The 15786-nt window shown below is 42.3% G+C and overlaps 2 protein-coding genes across 3 annotated transcripts; both read left to right on the top strand.

Moving 5' to 3' along the window:
- Positions 1-236: 236 nt before the first annotated feature.
- On the top strand, positions 237-6538 carry LOC135495878 (sperm microtubule inner protein 8-like). 2 transcript variants are annotated; one of them, XM_064784876.1, is made up of 7 exons: positions 237-568; positions 2309-2370; positions 3081-3139; positions 3900-3985; positions 4221-4282; positions 4860-4924; positions 5732-5896. In XM_064784876.1, exons 1-7 carry the CDS (start codon positions 346-348, stop codon positions 5793-5795), a joined length of 621 nt encoding a protein of 206 aa, XP_064640946.1. In that variant the 5' UTR covers positions 237-345; the 3' UTR covers positions 5796-5896. The 2 variants fall into 2 exon arrangements, with proteins under 2 accessions (XP_064640946.1, XP_064640945.1); XM_064784875.1 differs by lacking the exon at positions 4860-4924 and having other exon boundaries at positions 5732-6538.
- A 550-nt stretch (positions 6539-7088) lies between these two features.
- LOC135495811 (DNA-directed RNA polymerase II subunit RPB3-like) lies at positions 7089-15075 on the top strand. Its single transcript, XM_064784773.1, has 8 exons — positions 7089-7235; positions 7691-7740; positions 8144-8265; positions 8446-8574; positions 12286-12334; positions 12838-13006; positions 14056-14093; positions 14419-15075. The coding sequence occupies exons 1-8, from the start codon at positions 7150-7152 to the stop codon at positions 14598-14600; spliced, it is 825 nt and encodes a 274-aa protein (XP_064640843.1). The 5' UTR covers positions 7089-7149; the 3' UTR covers positions 14601-15075.
- The last annotated feature ends 711 nt before the right edge of the window (positions 15076-15786 follow it).

The following is a 15786-nucleotide window of genomic DNA, read 5'->3' as shown; positions in this document are numbered from 1 at the left end:
AGCCACCAGGGCCATTAATCCCCCTCGAACAGCGTAAAGTAAAGTACTGGGGAGCAGTAATGACTATGTGACACGTGCGGTCGGGAGTTGCGCTGTCAAAAACGGCGCCAGAAGGCGACACCGAGGCAATACGTCGTTCGTGACGTCATTAATCGAGCCTGTGTACAATCACCACTAGCAACGTCCTAGCCCCGCGCCGAATGTTAGCCTTTATGTCAACTGAACAATACTTGGCACACTTCTCCCTCAGAAAGCGGCCAGCATAAAACACACGGCCACCAGTTGAATAGAAAGATTCGTCCAGGGACTGTAGGCGACTAAAACGGGAGACAGAAGACCATAGAAATGACGACAGTGGGTGTGAAAGCTGACCCCCTCGATGGGACCCTCCCCCTCCGCATCCCGAGTTATTCCTACCAGTACCCGACGTTCCGTTCCGTGCAACTAGCCGCGGTGAAAGAGGGGTTATATCATCCCCGTCTCCCCACGTTTAGGCGCATGGATATGGACACGGCTGCCCACAAACTATCTGAGGAACACTGTCGGACAACCACCACATGCGGACCAGGTAAGACACTTGTCTTTAGTTAAATCACAACCGTATTTTCAGCTTCAGTGGGACACTTCATCGACTTGCAATTGCTATCTCGTGCTATCGTCAAACAGTTTGTCTTAACCCGGATCTTCAGCCACGGCCGGCAGAAGACCAAGTTGTGACAGCTAAATCTCCTCGAGTGACACAGTGATACTGATACACGAAGTCATCAATGTGGTCACCAATCCCATTTAGGGAGACACAAAATTTGGGGAGGGGGGTCAGAAGACAAAAAATGTTTTGATTCATTTTACTGTTGAGAATGTCTAAGTCTGTTTTCACAACCACCTCATCGTATTTTATGTCCTCATTGCGAGGTCACAATCACCGCCCGCGAGGACAATGTTTTTCCTAGGTTCTATTTAATTAGGCCTAGAGTTTACGAGATGTATATATCTTTCATTGATTGACAGGCCTCTCTATTTCAGAGTACTATGGTAAACAGGTAGGCCTACAATGAATAAACTGTACCCAGTAGTTTATAACACAGCAGCTTATCGTGTTCACGATTATAATCATTTCAATATGAATTTTGCTGCAGTTTTGTGTTATAAACTATAGGCATCGATTAGGCAATGGTTCCACCAAGATTTATGTGATTCCCTGCACTATATTACTGCGCTTGTAATTATCATAAATCCATATTTCAAAACCTAGAATGTTAATGGATTTTTTTACGCAATATAATCCGCGACTCCAGAGGGCATGGGGTATTATCTAAAGACGCATTTAACACCATCGAATTTTTAAAGATCTTATCCAAAAAACTATCTGAGAAGATAGTTTGATAGATAATTCACCAACTGATGTTTCCTCGGGTATATTATAATGTTCTCCACACGGGTTCTCTTGTCCCATTGTTTTCCCAGACGTTTTGTCACAACCATGGGATAAAAGTTGTCTTCTGAGCGATGTCCTCGATCAACACGACCCTGCCTCTCAGGCGACAACTTGGACACCGATCTTTCGCATGAAGACAAACAGTTGAGCTACAATACGAGCTGTGAATACCTCCCCTGCATGTTAGGCCTACAATATCTTCAAAATGAAGACATGCGTTTATCACTCGCCTCCCCGAAAGATGTTTTCTCCTCATACACTCTTCTCCATCACCAAAGACTTATTACGTCATCTTGGCAGAACCAGTGGTTTTCAAGATATACTCCCCCTGTCGATATAATGACGCATAGGAGTAAAACACCTGAATCTCACGATGGTCTTACGTGTGCTACCCTATTCCCTCAGGTGCCATTCTATCCATGTTGGAGCTGCCTTTTTGCGCGTTCTCATGCATATTTCACAAACTATTGGCAAACGTATAGGTGCGACCTGAATTTCCTGCTTGAATTATTCATTCGACATTCGATATACCAGCCAAGTCGACAATTTCAATTGACTATTTATTGACTACACCTCGGGCCATAAAAATCATTTGGAGATACGAAATCAAACAGGCGTGTATTGGTGACATGCAGCAGTGGCGAAGCTCTAACTTTAAAAGTGACTTGTCCGAAGTGCAAAACGGTTGCATCCCAAATGATAAAAATCACGGTCGTGTAAAAATGTCGTCAGCGGGGCGCTTCCGTTGGTCAAGACGAGGGACGGCGGGTGTGAATGGAACCCTATTCGGCGGAAAAGGAATTCTCCGTCCTTCGACGCACTTGGTTAAGAAAACGCAGCTTTTGCTAAAGTTTTGTTCTTTTATGCTTTCAGTCGATTTCCGACGTGCCACGACGACACATTTCATGCCACCAGAAAACAAACTTTCCACATTGGTAAGTCAGTTTTCGTCTCCAAGGACGGGCAATATACACCGCAGATTCTCGGCGAAATTTGAAGAGCGCGAACGGCTCCTGGTAGATCTTACAGTACACGGGCCGTTTTTGTCATCTCTTCTTGTCCAGTTTCGTGTTGCCACAAGTCTACATGAATCTGCTTGATAGCTTGCAAAGTATATTTGGACATCATTCCCGTTAATGTCACAAACATGCGAGGAAATAGGCACTTTTTGGGCTGTAACAAAAGCTGTTCAATATTTTTAAGTTTTTACCCAAACATAACGCGCCTCGCCGTCAGTTTGAGATAGCGCAACCTTGCCTTCAGTTCGGCGTAAGAAACACTCAAAGTTTGTTTAGAAATCGATTTAACGCAGGGTTAAGAGCTTTAATTCCTGAATGTAATGTCTGACCATGCTTTCAGTCGAAATATTTTCGGTCATTTGGTTAATACGCTATGATTTGTTTGCACAAGCAATGGCGTATAAATCAGTGCACAAATCCTGAAATGTAACAAATTATATAGTCAAATGCTAATATTTATAGCAGGATTAGGGGTAACATGACATAAGCTACCGTAATTCGCACCGGGTGTGCAGCACAGTGTCCACAACAAGCCACCAAGGAGTGCGGACAATGTCACAACCTTGCTGCCACGCGAAAACGTGGTATTGTCATTGTCATGTCATTCGTGACTTGCATCTTTTCAGAATGTCACACAGACTGGCCGAGATATCCACAGATATTACACAACACCAGAAGAACTGAAGTAAGTTTTCAAATGCAACCTTCTTTTGAAACATGTAAACAAGAAGCGGGGTTTTGCGCGTAGAATTATGAGCGAAATACTTATGAGATGAATCAGTGAGCTATTTTCGCTCTCGGGGCTGAGAAAACTTATCCTCGAAGAGTCGCCAGTAAAGAAATTTCATGCCACTGACTCTTTATTCGCAGATAGCAAAACGCGATAGACTAGAAAATTCCAGGAATAATTCCAACGCGGAGCGGCGATTTCGCGCTTCGGTGTACTTTGAAGTGAATATTGTCCGCGTATGATGGGGTGTGGCGAAGTTGATATTTTACGGCGGTCCGAATGCTTTCTTCATGTAAAAATTTGCTCGGCTTTACCATTTCGCATAAAAGCTGTCAAGAGAAAAATGTTTTAGCAGCATAGGGCGGTCAATTAGACCTAACTGAGACAGTCTAGTCAAGGGTCTAAGTCATCCCCGCAAAAATCCCGGACACTTACATAACACAACACCGAAGCCTGAATTTTTGTGCTTGATGTTCTCATGGTTCATCAAGTTGTTTACCTTTAAAATTGGTTTCGGACCCCCTGACCGTGTTTGAAAAAAGGTTCACGAAATGTTTTCTTGTCGAATTTTCCAGTCATTGAAAGATAAGGCCTAAAACTTGAAGCTACCATGTATTTTTGCGGTATTCGCGCGCGACATTCTTCCCCGCTCAGCGATGAGCGCCCTGGACTCCTTTCTCATAATAAATAGTTCATGAAACCTTTCCGTTTTCAGGACAACGCGAAAAGACTGGTCTGACTTCCTAAACAAGTCTCCTGAAAGATACAACATCAACTTACCAGATTTACCGTCAAACAAAGGTAAGTTGATAACATGTTACCATAAAGGAATGAACGTAAAGGTATCAATCACTACAAAGTAGGCCTACATTATTTCCACTCACTCACAACCACAGAATCACGCAATGAAATTGCAGTTAATGTTGCAAGAGGTTTTCTGTGTTACACAAAGTCGGTAGGTACACATTATTTTGTAAAGAAGGCATGCAAAAGTAGACCCCCTTGACTCTAATAACGTCTCCATTTTACATTTCAGATTTAGCTTTCCAAGGTTACGCTGTTCGTTACTTAAAACCTGAAGTGACAGGTTCTTGGAAGGTAGGTCAATTCGCTAGTTAACTCTGAAGCCAACATACAATTGCAAGGTGAAGGTCTAACAGTCATAGATACCCAAGCATTCCAAATGTTATCCATGTATCCTTTCGTCAGCCGTGTCTCACTGCTCACTGACTTATATACACGATAGGAATAGATATGGAAGTCCGTGGTTGTCTATAAAAATAGTGAAATTATGAACCATATAACCTCACTTTAAATACCATAATAAGCGCATTATTTAGGTAGCACAAGGTCCCCAACTAACGTGGACACTCAGTCATTGGATGTCTTTATCGACGGAATTAGAATCTCGGGAAATATGGATATGTTGTGAACTAGCCTTTAACACTTCTAAGATCACCATCAGACAAAAAAATGATTTGCTTGCATTTAATGTAGTACTGCACTGCATGCGAAGAACCAGAATATCATAAGCGAGCCTTACATATTTCTGGTCGAAATGCTAACACAAGTGGCCCCAAAACCAACGTGGGGATGCGAATCAGTCCCTGCACTCCTCTCCCTTACACCGCCATCTGACTGCTTGCTTACGTCTCTAACCTCTTGCCATTTCCAGTATTCCTTTAGGCAGGAGCCCATGTTGGATCAGTACGCTCAGAGACCGATCCCAGCCAATGTGTAGTAAGTGTTTGTGGTGTGTTGTGTTGTGATATGACTTTTTCTGTTTTGTCTTCGATTTGCCAAGACGTATCTCAAGGTTGGGACGTCGCTCATGTCGATTTAACGGCGGTGTGCGTCTGTCCGCAAGTCTCGAAAGGATGCCGACGCACAACGTCGGTAGATCGGCTTGGTCTCTCTTCTCCTTTTTGAACTTTTTGACTTTATGAACGTTTGTCTCTCTATATCAAATTGTCACTTCTTGTTTCCCAATTTCACTGCACTGCAACTGTAAATGCTATATTCACTCGGCCAAGATGCACTATGTTCGTTTCCTATGTGTTGAATCATGACAGCAGCATGCCTCAGCAAAAATTGTTGAGTTAGTTACAAATAAAACGATGCCGTATGTCTACTAACCAAACGGGGTGGTAATCGTTCTCTTTACTGCACACTCGCCCCTGTCCCGTCCTCCAACGTGCCGAACACTGGCACATTCGAAACACAGCGCCAACTTGCAACATGGCGACTTGGCATAAATTGATTTGGATATTCTGTCTTTCGATTTGGTCGTAGGTCAGGCTACTCATGATTACACTCCGGACGCAGTGGACCGGCCTCGTTCCTCACCTAACCAAATTAGGATGACGCGACGGGCTGCCCAGGGATTCCACTCATGATATAAGGAGCCGACTGTGTGTTAGGGGCGAACATCTCGATATTTCGGATTCGGTTTTTGTAGGGTGATTGTTGGGGGTGATTGACTCTCATCTCATCGAGTCAATGTACTAATCAAAGAACCTCCTCACGAGTTTGCCTCCTCTATTTCAGTGCGCGGTACCGGGATACGTATCCGCAGTACAGCCGCAACATCGCGACAGAAGCCTGGCGCTAGGTTACACCCATCTCTACGGATCACGAATTGGCTGCGAAGTCTGCGAGAACTTCAAATATCCCCAAAATATGGACAGCCGTCAAATCAGAGACAATTATTACAAAACTATTTATAAAAAGCACATCTGTGATCATGAGAAAGAAGTATTCTAGTATTTATTTTATTGATAAAGTTATGTATTAAAAATGTGACATTGTACTCTTTAAACTATTTTCACGTGTCTGTCACAATATTGTCCTAGGATGTTTTCTGGTCCATCATGGTCACAACCAGGAAGGTCAATTGCTATTTTGTCACAGCGTTTATTCAGTCAGTTACTACTTTGACTGACAGTGCATTTTCAATTCCATCTGCATGGTTCTCAAGTGAAACCTACGTTAAAAAAGAGGTTCATATTTTGATCCGATAACAATGTATGTTTTTTCTCTGGTTGATGTCACCAAGGCTATAGTTGATTGTTTTATATTCTCGTTTCTAGGCCTATCAGACAAAGACACATTATTTCATTGCATTTCTGACAACAGACAACGCGATATCCTTCGTCAAAATCCCACCTTGTTTTCGTCTTCGGATCAAAATATGAACCTCTCTATTTTGAGTGAGGACCTGGTCGTTCTGGGCTTGGTTTTACCAGAGTCTTTTTCTGGTTATACTAACGCGAAAAATGAAATGATCTTCAAATCCTTTTATAGTATGGATACTGTGATATCCGCATTTGCACTGTAAATAATTTGTGTTAATGTACAGTTTCAATTCATGATATTAGTCTTTTTGATTTTCTAATAAACGTTTTCTTTAAAAATATAAATTTTCGGGTTTCATTCTAGAGAACCGAAACAGCCATTTTGTTTGTCTCGGTCCACTACGGAAGTTCCACCCAGCAGTCTTTAGACTTTCTAGACATTATTAAATGTATGATCCTCCTTTCCCAATATACATTATACTCCGGACGCCGTGGACCGGCCTCGTCCTGTCACCCATAAGCAGAGACGATTAGGATGACGGAATGGAATACCCCGGGAGTCTACATATCTGTCGGCCAAACAGGAGATCAGGACACTTTTGTCACAACGTCATGCCCACATTGGCAAGCAAAGGCAGGGAAACAGGACAAAATCCAGTCCAGGCAAAGGCAAACTGTAACTTTAGGCCTGGTCCCCAAACGCACCCCTGATGTGAACAATCCGTTGGTCCCTTGACAACGCAGTATGTCTTCGGCAAACGAAGACCATTTCGGGCGCACTGATTACCCGGCTAAAAAGGAACCAGTAAACGGCATTACCGAAACGACAGTAACAACAACCGGCGAAAAACGAAAACATTTCTGAAATTTTGTCAAAATCATCGTTTTAAGATGCCGTACGCCAATCAGTCGACACTGACGATATCAGAACTAACAGATGAAAATGTGAAGTTCATCATAGAAGATACCGATCTGAGGTAAAGCGTGATTAAAGTGAAAAATGATTGGGGTTTTGTATGTGAAATTTTTACAGCACAGTGTGTGTCAAAAGAAATGCCAGGTTCGTTTTGGGATTTTTGGGGAAATCCTTCTGCGACGTCTTCGGACAATGAAATTTTTTTTAGTGAAGCAGTACATGATTTCTACTGCCTGTGTTACAAATTGCAGCTTGAATTGTAGGCCCTTGGCCTATTTATTTAGTTTTAGTAGTTTTTTTGTCTTCTTCAATCTTCTGACATTCTGGAGGGTAAAGGGTGTATTTCTAGAAGATACCACAGGCACAGAAAAGGGTATTCATTTGTTGGCTTTGACCACTGACATTTCCCCCTTCCAAGTAAAATAATCAAATGACTCCGAAAGACTCCCCCCATGTTATTCGCATGGCACTATTTGCTAAATTCAAATTCCTTCATCTCTGACTTTGCTTTTTTAGCTGTGCAAATGCATTGAGAAGGGTTTTCATAGCAGAAGTTCCAACAATAGGTGAGTGACCATTCTCCTTTCATCTATTGCAGCTTCAGTGTGAAGAGTAAATCGATTAGAGTTGCACTGCTGCACTTTATAACAGTGAGCATTCAAACAATCCATAAACTTCTGAGCGAATTTTAGGTTGCATACGACTTCTATACAGGCCCATTTGTGTTTGGCCAGCCATTCCCAGTCGCAAAAAAAACCCACACTGGTCCAAGGAGGCAGCAATTGGTCAGCCTGGTTAGGCCATGACCTAACCCCATTTATTTAGCAACATGGAGCCCTATCTCTTACTGCGAGCTTGATTAGCTGTTGGTGGCAGGACTTGCTCTGGGTATCTTAGTCAAAAGTTCTTAGTAATCGCACCTTGTATGTATATCACTTTTAGTGACGACCTTTCATTTGATCTTTTCAGCTATTGATTGGATTCACATTGAATCCAACTCGACCGTACTGAATGATGAGTTCATCTGTCATCGTATTGGCCTTATTCCCCTGACCAGTGATGACGAAGTTGACCGTATGCAGTACTCTAGGGTAGGTGTGTCAGAAATATCTTGTTTTTTTGCTGTGCTCTTAGACAAATTTGGACCCTTAGACACATGCATTATGGCTCCCGTAGTTCCTCAAAGTTTTGAAAAAGCTTGTTTTTTTCTCTGAAGAACTAGTTTTGAAATGAATATCTCAGGGACCACAGAAGATATTTTATTTCCACAGGATTGCACCTGTGAGGAATTCTGCGAAAGATGTGCGGTGGAATTCACGCTTGATGTCAAGTGCACAGATGACCAGACCCGCCATGTCACCACAGCCGATATGATGTCCAATAATCCCAAGGTTGTGCCGGTAAGTGAACTAAAATTCATTGGATCAGGAGCGTGTAAAATTCATGTAAAACCATGGTGAGATTGAGATATAGTAGTTTTTATAAAAATCTATGTTTTAGCGCCATAGGAATTGAATAACATTCTTACAAAAGTAATAGATGTAATAACTATTGGTAAAAAATCTAAGTTAATGTCATTTATCTCTGGACAAGCCAATCTCATTGCTATATAGTATCTCTGTATTTGCGAACAGAGATAATATCAGTTTCAAAAGTTAGTTTTACCAGTCTTACTCTGTGGAAGCATTTTCTTGAGATATCCTGATTAAATTTTCCCGCGCAAGCGCTTGAATTTCCTCAAGTGATGGCCGTCTGCTTTGCATATGACAAGTGCAATCCCGAATGAACGATTGGAGCGCATCAGAATAAATAAGGACGTCGCGGATAGGTGGGGGTGGCATTCCATTAACGATGGCTGAAGTCACTTCGAATATATTATTGTTGCCTGCACGATCGTAATAGGCTGGCTCTAGGGCGGCCATCTCGTACGCTATGACACCTATAGTCCAGGAGCGCGTCCGTTGGTCAAATAATTGGCGTCCGCGCATTCTGAAGTCGGCCACTTCAGGCGCGGCATAAAATCCCCGAGCCCTTGTATTCCCTGTTGGGTTTCGCCCGTAGATCGGTAAATACCCGGCGTGTGTTGGCACCCGGAGGAAGATTTCCCCGTTCACAAAATGTACACTGCTACTCCTGAAATTTGCATCGGGTGGTATATCTGGAGCCTTTGTGGCTAAGAGTTCGATAACTTTCCAGATGAGCTTCTCTGGGCAACGCTGTCCGTTTTCTCGCCACTCCTCGGTGCGCTCCTGTAGGTTTAGCGTCCATTGAAACACTTGGACGCAGTATGTTTCGTGGTGCTCAAATTGAAGGATGTAGGCTGGGTCGTTTGGAGGTGGTGTGTCTGGAACACCGAGAGTGTTCATTTTGAAAGAAATACATTGATATGATATTTGAAAGTGTCAGCTTGAGTTGAACTGGAAACTACTGTGTTGAACAAGTAATTGGTTTTGAGAGCCTCATTGTTTCATAATTATAGCGTACTGGGGAGAAGTTCGGCTTGCCAACCTGAAGCACCCCACACGCAACCAATTAAAATTGCTGCAATCTGCAATCACGAGCGCATGGAACAAAAATCTCTTGTTTGCACTCCAGTGGTTATTGCAGCTGTGCTTTTGACAAAGCCAGTTTTACCAGCCAAGAGATTTTTGTAGCTCAATGTAGCAATAATTATTGCAGCTTGCAAGAATAAAATCTCTTCTTTGCAGGTGTTTCGTCTCACCTTTCTCACAAACCCTGAGTAAGACTCTCTCCCCATCGAGGCAGCATTCGGCAGGCATCAAATTGGTGCTGTGGTGTTCCCCCGTCCAATCGCTACTCATGACGTTAAAGTCCTTGATGGTTAGCGTTGACATATCGGCAGTCAGGCTCGTTGGCAATGGAAGTGTTCTTGCCTAGGTGTATCAAAGATCAAGTAGTTCTGATCAAAAACCTGGGCCCTGCTCTGTAAAAGCTGTGACTCCTTGAGGAGTCACTCCTCCCGCTGATGATCCCAGACCCTCATATGAAATGTTATTGTGCATGGTATCACTTCGCCAAAATGAAGCAGATCTATTTAGAAACTACCAATTCATCAAATATAAATTTTGAAAACTGTCCTCTTCCAAGGATGACTTATGCATAAGAACTGTTGCCAACAAAATGATTGAAGTGGAGACGTCATGTCATGAAAACATTGAATTGAATGCGCTACATGCTGTACAATCAAGCAAGACTTACATTTTGCAAGCGGCGAAACCCAAGGCACTTCCTGATGGTCACAGTGGCAGACTCCTTCAGTGCGGGTGGCTGGAAAATAGTGCCCCCGACTGCTCCCTCTTCCTCTGTGAGATTCGTATCATGCATGTTCAACAGTCCGAGTATTCCCCATGTAGTGAATTGGTATTCTCCAGGCGGCAGCTATAGTGAAAATTGAGACTACCGGTAGAATAAAAAAGTATGCCGTGCACTTGTGACGTCACAATCACAGGACCCGGACCTCGCCCAAGCGCATTGTGCGATGGGTGACTCTGAGTTTGACATCATGACGAAAATTATGAACTATAATTCCGTCAAATAGATGCATGTGAAGATACTATTCATGTGCAATGGGTATCGGTTTCCAGACATTGTCTTTTATTGAGCGCAGTGGTGCGATTTCTGGCTGGCATGACACCATGAAAACATTCAATACAAATTCAACTTACCACACAAACTTGTGAATAATATCTCTGACAGATCAAAGATTCCAAGGAATTCTCTGCCATGAACACATCAATGAGGGAGAAATCATCCAAGATTTCCTCTAATAAATGACACAGTTGTCATTTACGACCCCCATGTAGAATGCTGTCAGAAACTCTAAGAAAAACTTCACGTAATTTGCAGGATTTCACAGAGCAAAAGTTTCAAAATATCCTCCCTCTCTGAGTCTGATTGTGGTGCAGTGAAGTTGAGTCATCAAATGCACTGTGCACAGTGCCATGTGCACTTTTCCACAGGACTCTGTTGGTGCATTGTTGCAGTAGCACTCTGTTGTAGAGGAAGAAAACAGGAAAGAAAAAAAATCGGGGAAAATGGGCCTTCCACTTCTTCTTTATTGAAAGATGTATATCTTATTTGTTGAAAATGTCATTGAGGAAACAAGCCAACAGCTTTGATTGTTGTCATTGTGTTTAAATTTTCAAAATTAACCATATTTTATCACCGCTACCCATTGTTGATAAGAGTCATGTCTACTGTCTATTGCATTGTTGGTATTTCTGCAACAATGTGCTTCGGTACTGCTGTCGACTATTGGAGCTGCAACTGCTGTCTATTGCATTGTTGGTGTTTCCGCAACAATGTACTTGACAGTACTGTTGTTGATTATTGGAACTGCAATTGCCACAACAGCATTGTTGGCCTTTCTGCAACAATAATCTTCATCATTACTGCTGTCTTTTGTTGAAACTGCATCCGTTGCCTGTTGCGTTGTTAGTATTTTTGCAACAATGTACTTCACCACTGCTGTCCATTGTTGTTGAAGATGCAACTGTTGTCTCTTGCATTGTTTTTTTCTTCTGCATTGTTTGCAACAATGAATTTCAGGACTGCTCTCCATTGTTGCAGCTGTGACCGCTATGTATTGCATTGTTGGTCTTTAAATCTGCAACAATGCTCTTCAGGACTGCTGTCCATTGTTGGAGCTGCGTTGTGAATTGGACGGAATGAGAAACAAACAGAGCCATGTCAGTTGTGACGTCAGGTGAATTGGCGCAAATTACAAATCCTACAATATTATTATTATAAATTATTGTTGTCACTCATATGTTACTATAGATCCATGCACTTGATTGGGACCAACGTTTACGAAGACGTCGCGTCTCGTCACGTTACACTAATGTAAAATGCATGGTGACGTGACAACGGCCAACACTACGTCATGTAAACGTTGTTCCCAATCAAGTGCATGAATCTATAGATTCATGCAAAGTGCATCATGACGTAGTGTTGGCCGTCGTCACGTCACCATGCATTTTACATTAGTGTAACGTGACGTGACGCGACGTTTTCGTAAACGTTGGTCCCAATCAAGTGCATGGATCTATAGTATAATGTCCTTCTATTTCAAGTATTTTTTGTGTTTTCAGGTGACATCCCGCCACAGAGATGAAGAATCAGAGTATGGTGAAACAGACGGTAAGATTACTTGGAAAGTTCATCCATTTCCTGGGTTGGTTGAGTCTACAGAGCTACGTACCATTACACTCAGGGAATAAATGCTAATAAATACTGTGGCGTCCTTGACCCTGTTGCCAGCAAAGTGCGTCAGGTTTGAATATAACATGATGGTTGGCATTGCCATACTGCATGATATTATTGCACCAATGAGAGAGTTTGCCACGTGAGTGGACGACGTAAATTTGGCGTCCTCAATGGCGTGGTGACATCATCTTCACAGCCTCTATTGGCAGCAACCTTTTGGAGGGGATGCATCTCTCAGAATTGATCTGGCCTACCTCTCAACTGTGCCCTTGTATGGACTGTTTGTCCAATTTGCAGTATCCTTATTGCGGTGAGGCTATGCGAGAATGCCGAAGACGCGATGTTTAGGTTTTCAAACTGACGGTGCTTCTCTAACTTCAGTGTTTGAATGAAAAAAGTGGGGATTCAGTTCTCACTCTTTGACAATTCCCTTTCAGATATCCTGATTGTGAAACTGCGTAAGGGCCAAGAAATCAGACTACGTGCATTCGCCAGGAAAGGATTCGCCAAGGAACATGCAAAATGGAATCCAACGTGTGGTGTGGCATTCGAGTATGATCCAGATAACTCATTGAGGCATACCACTTTTCCTAAACCGGAGGAATGGTGAGTGCGTTAAAAAATCTCCAAAGAGGACCTTTTCAATAAATGTTGATGTTTTTGTGAAATATATTCAGTTGGTATAGTCCTTATATCCTTTTATGGAGGTTTTTGCAATTCGGAGCACGTCACATTTGCTTTGTTAAGATAGCTCAGTATTTCTGCCGTGTGACCAGGGTGCTGCAAAGACAAAAATGGACTAAATAACGATGTTCAACTCCCAGGATGTTGGTGAGGAAAGTCACATCAGAATGATGACACCGACTTGGGTGAGTGTAAGGATCCAGGTCTCAAACTCAACCAACCAACTCGAGTATCTTTATCACAGCAGGTTTATTTCAAACACGGAAAAACTGAAACACATAAAGTAAATGAATTACAATTAACCAAACATACAAATTACACAGGATATACATGTATACACGTTCACTACAATTACTAACTTTGACATCTTCGCATTATACTACTTCAGAGGACGTATCAAAACCGGGGTATCAAACTTCAACCACACACCAAGACTCAATTTGTCTCTAAACTTGACATCAATAAAGTCTATCCACAAGCTAACCTTATCAAATAATCTAATTCATCAAATTCGTCGAAGACCACATCAAAATATAACCTACCCCACAGCAAATACCAGTCAGTCCTCTCACTCTCACCAACCTCAGGCTTCAACTCCCTCCAATCACCTTCCATACAAGCAAACCCTACACCAAACCTCCACCCAATTATATAACAACAAAGAAAGAGTAAACTCAAGGATTAAAACATGAATGTGTTTATTTACAAGTGAATTACGCATAACACACAATGAGTGGCCTCGGTAAGGATCAATGATTAAAACATGAATGGCACGAGTAGTGGAAATTGTTACAGTGAGCAACTGACATGGTCCCGAATGTAGCTGATGTCTTGATGATGTAGCTGCACTGTGCTATAGGTCCTATGTCAGAGGTCTTGACATCATGAACATTTACTTTTTTGACGCCTTAATTTGGTTTAAACTGACCTAATTTCGAGCCAACTTCTATTCTATGATTTATCGTTTTCAGGCCAAAAAGCGAATACACAGAATTAGAAGAAGATCAGGGTAGGTAAAACCCCATTGGCAGACTTTTAATTATTTTTCATGGACTTTGGTGCCAAATTAAGCTTATCTTTTGGTACTGTTTATGAACACCAGGAATGAGGAACCTTGGCTTTAAGCTGTGAAGAGTCAGGAATTTTTGTTTCTTCAAAGCCACATAGGTTCATCCAGAAATAGTCTTTTTGAAATCTTTCGTCAAAAGTCAAGGTCAAAAACACGTTTTTTGTGACTTCTGGGGAGGACTACCCTAGCCCCCCTGGCGAGCTTGTCTCTGAATGTTCTTCCATCTATGTCTTGCTTTTCAAGCATTGATATCTTATCATTCCAGCTGAAGCACCATACGACCCCACGGGAAAGCCAAACAAATTCTTCTTTAACGTAGAGTCTTGCGGATCCTTACGACCAGAAAACATTGTGTTCTCGGGAATGTATCAGCTCAAGAAAAAACTCACCGATCTTCAGGTTCATCTGAGTCAAGAGATACAGAGTGATGTTTTGACAATTACGTAATATGAGTGATTTTAACACAGACATTGGACTGTTACAAATACAGTGGAACCTCCCTTAGCGGTCACCTGTCTGTTAAATAAGGACATTGTTTTGGTCCCAGATTGGTTGGTACCATTCAATTTGAACTCTCTGAAGAGGACTCCTCTCTATTAGGGACCGCACTTGTCAGTCCTGAGGGTGTCCTCATCAGAGAGGTTCTACTGTACATGAGAAAGTCAGGAACTTGCAACGAGAATGACTTGACCTCAAGAGACTGTCACAGAGGTTTGAGGTGATATCTTTGTAAGCTCAATTCTAAAAAAGTGCAGATTAAGAAAACCATGATGTACTTGAAGGACACAAATTTGTATTCCATGAGATAGCCAGCTTTCACAGCGTGGAACCAATCGTCATAGTTGGTGTGATGATCTCCACTGAATGTGTGTTCATTTGTAATAAAATATGTGAACCATACACAATAAATGTGTTGTTGATATTTTCTCGTTAGTGTTAGATCTCATTGATGGTGTTTGGACTCCAATTGTCTATGATTTCCCGTGCTGTCGATGAGGAAAGGGGACATCTGATGAATTCCTGTAGATGGCGCAGTGAGTTGCATTGTGTACCTTTTCAGTACCCCTACAGGCCTTGAGATAACCCCCGAAAAGTGTCTTTTTAAGCATGAAACTTGGCCCAGGTCCTTTACAGTTGAAACTGTTCACTTAAAAATCTGTTCCAGGACTCCTGAGATTTTGTCAACGCTTTAGTTTGACTCCTGAGTAAGAAAGTTTAGCTCAAGCCCTGCCCCCTACAAACATAATGCCAGCAGCTGATGACGTCTTGTCTGTTGTTTACTTCATAGGACGTTTAGGATATATCATTTCACCTCATTGGTTGCTTTTCTGTTTAAAAACTGACCTCATATTGAGATCTGACAAGGAACATGATGGGCTCTTGGTGGGTTGGATATCTCATCGCTTTGAGGATGCTGGCTTTAACTTGGAAAATGAGCCTTATGAGGTTCCATTGTGATGTCTAGATTGTGACATCCGAAGAGAGATGTTTGTCTGTCTTGTAAAGAAAAGTTGATGGTTGTGGCATCGGTTACTGTCCCAGGTCTTGGATGAACTTGATTTTTTTGTCCAGACCAGACGAAATAGTCGTGCAGGGGCTGTAATTGCCTGGTTGTGACTTTGTCTCTGAAAGG

This window comes from Lineus longissimus, chromosome 11, assembly GCF_910592395.1.
Source record: "Lineus longissimus chromosome 11, tnLinLong1.2, whole genome shotgun sequence".
Lineage (NCBI taxonomy): Eukaryota > Metazoa > Nemertea > Pilidiophora > Heteronemertea > Lineidae > Lineus > Lineus longissimus.
The sequence above is the reverse complement of the archived record's forward strand: the minus strand, read 5'-3'. Positions and strand labels throughout refer to the sequence as shown.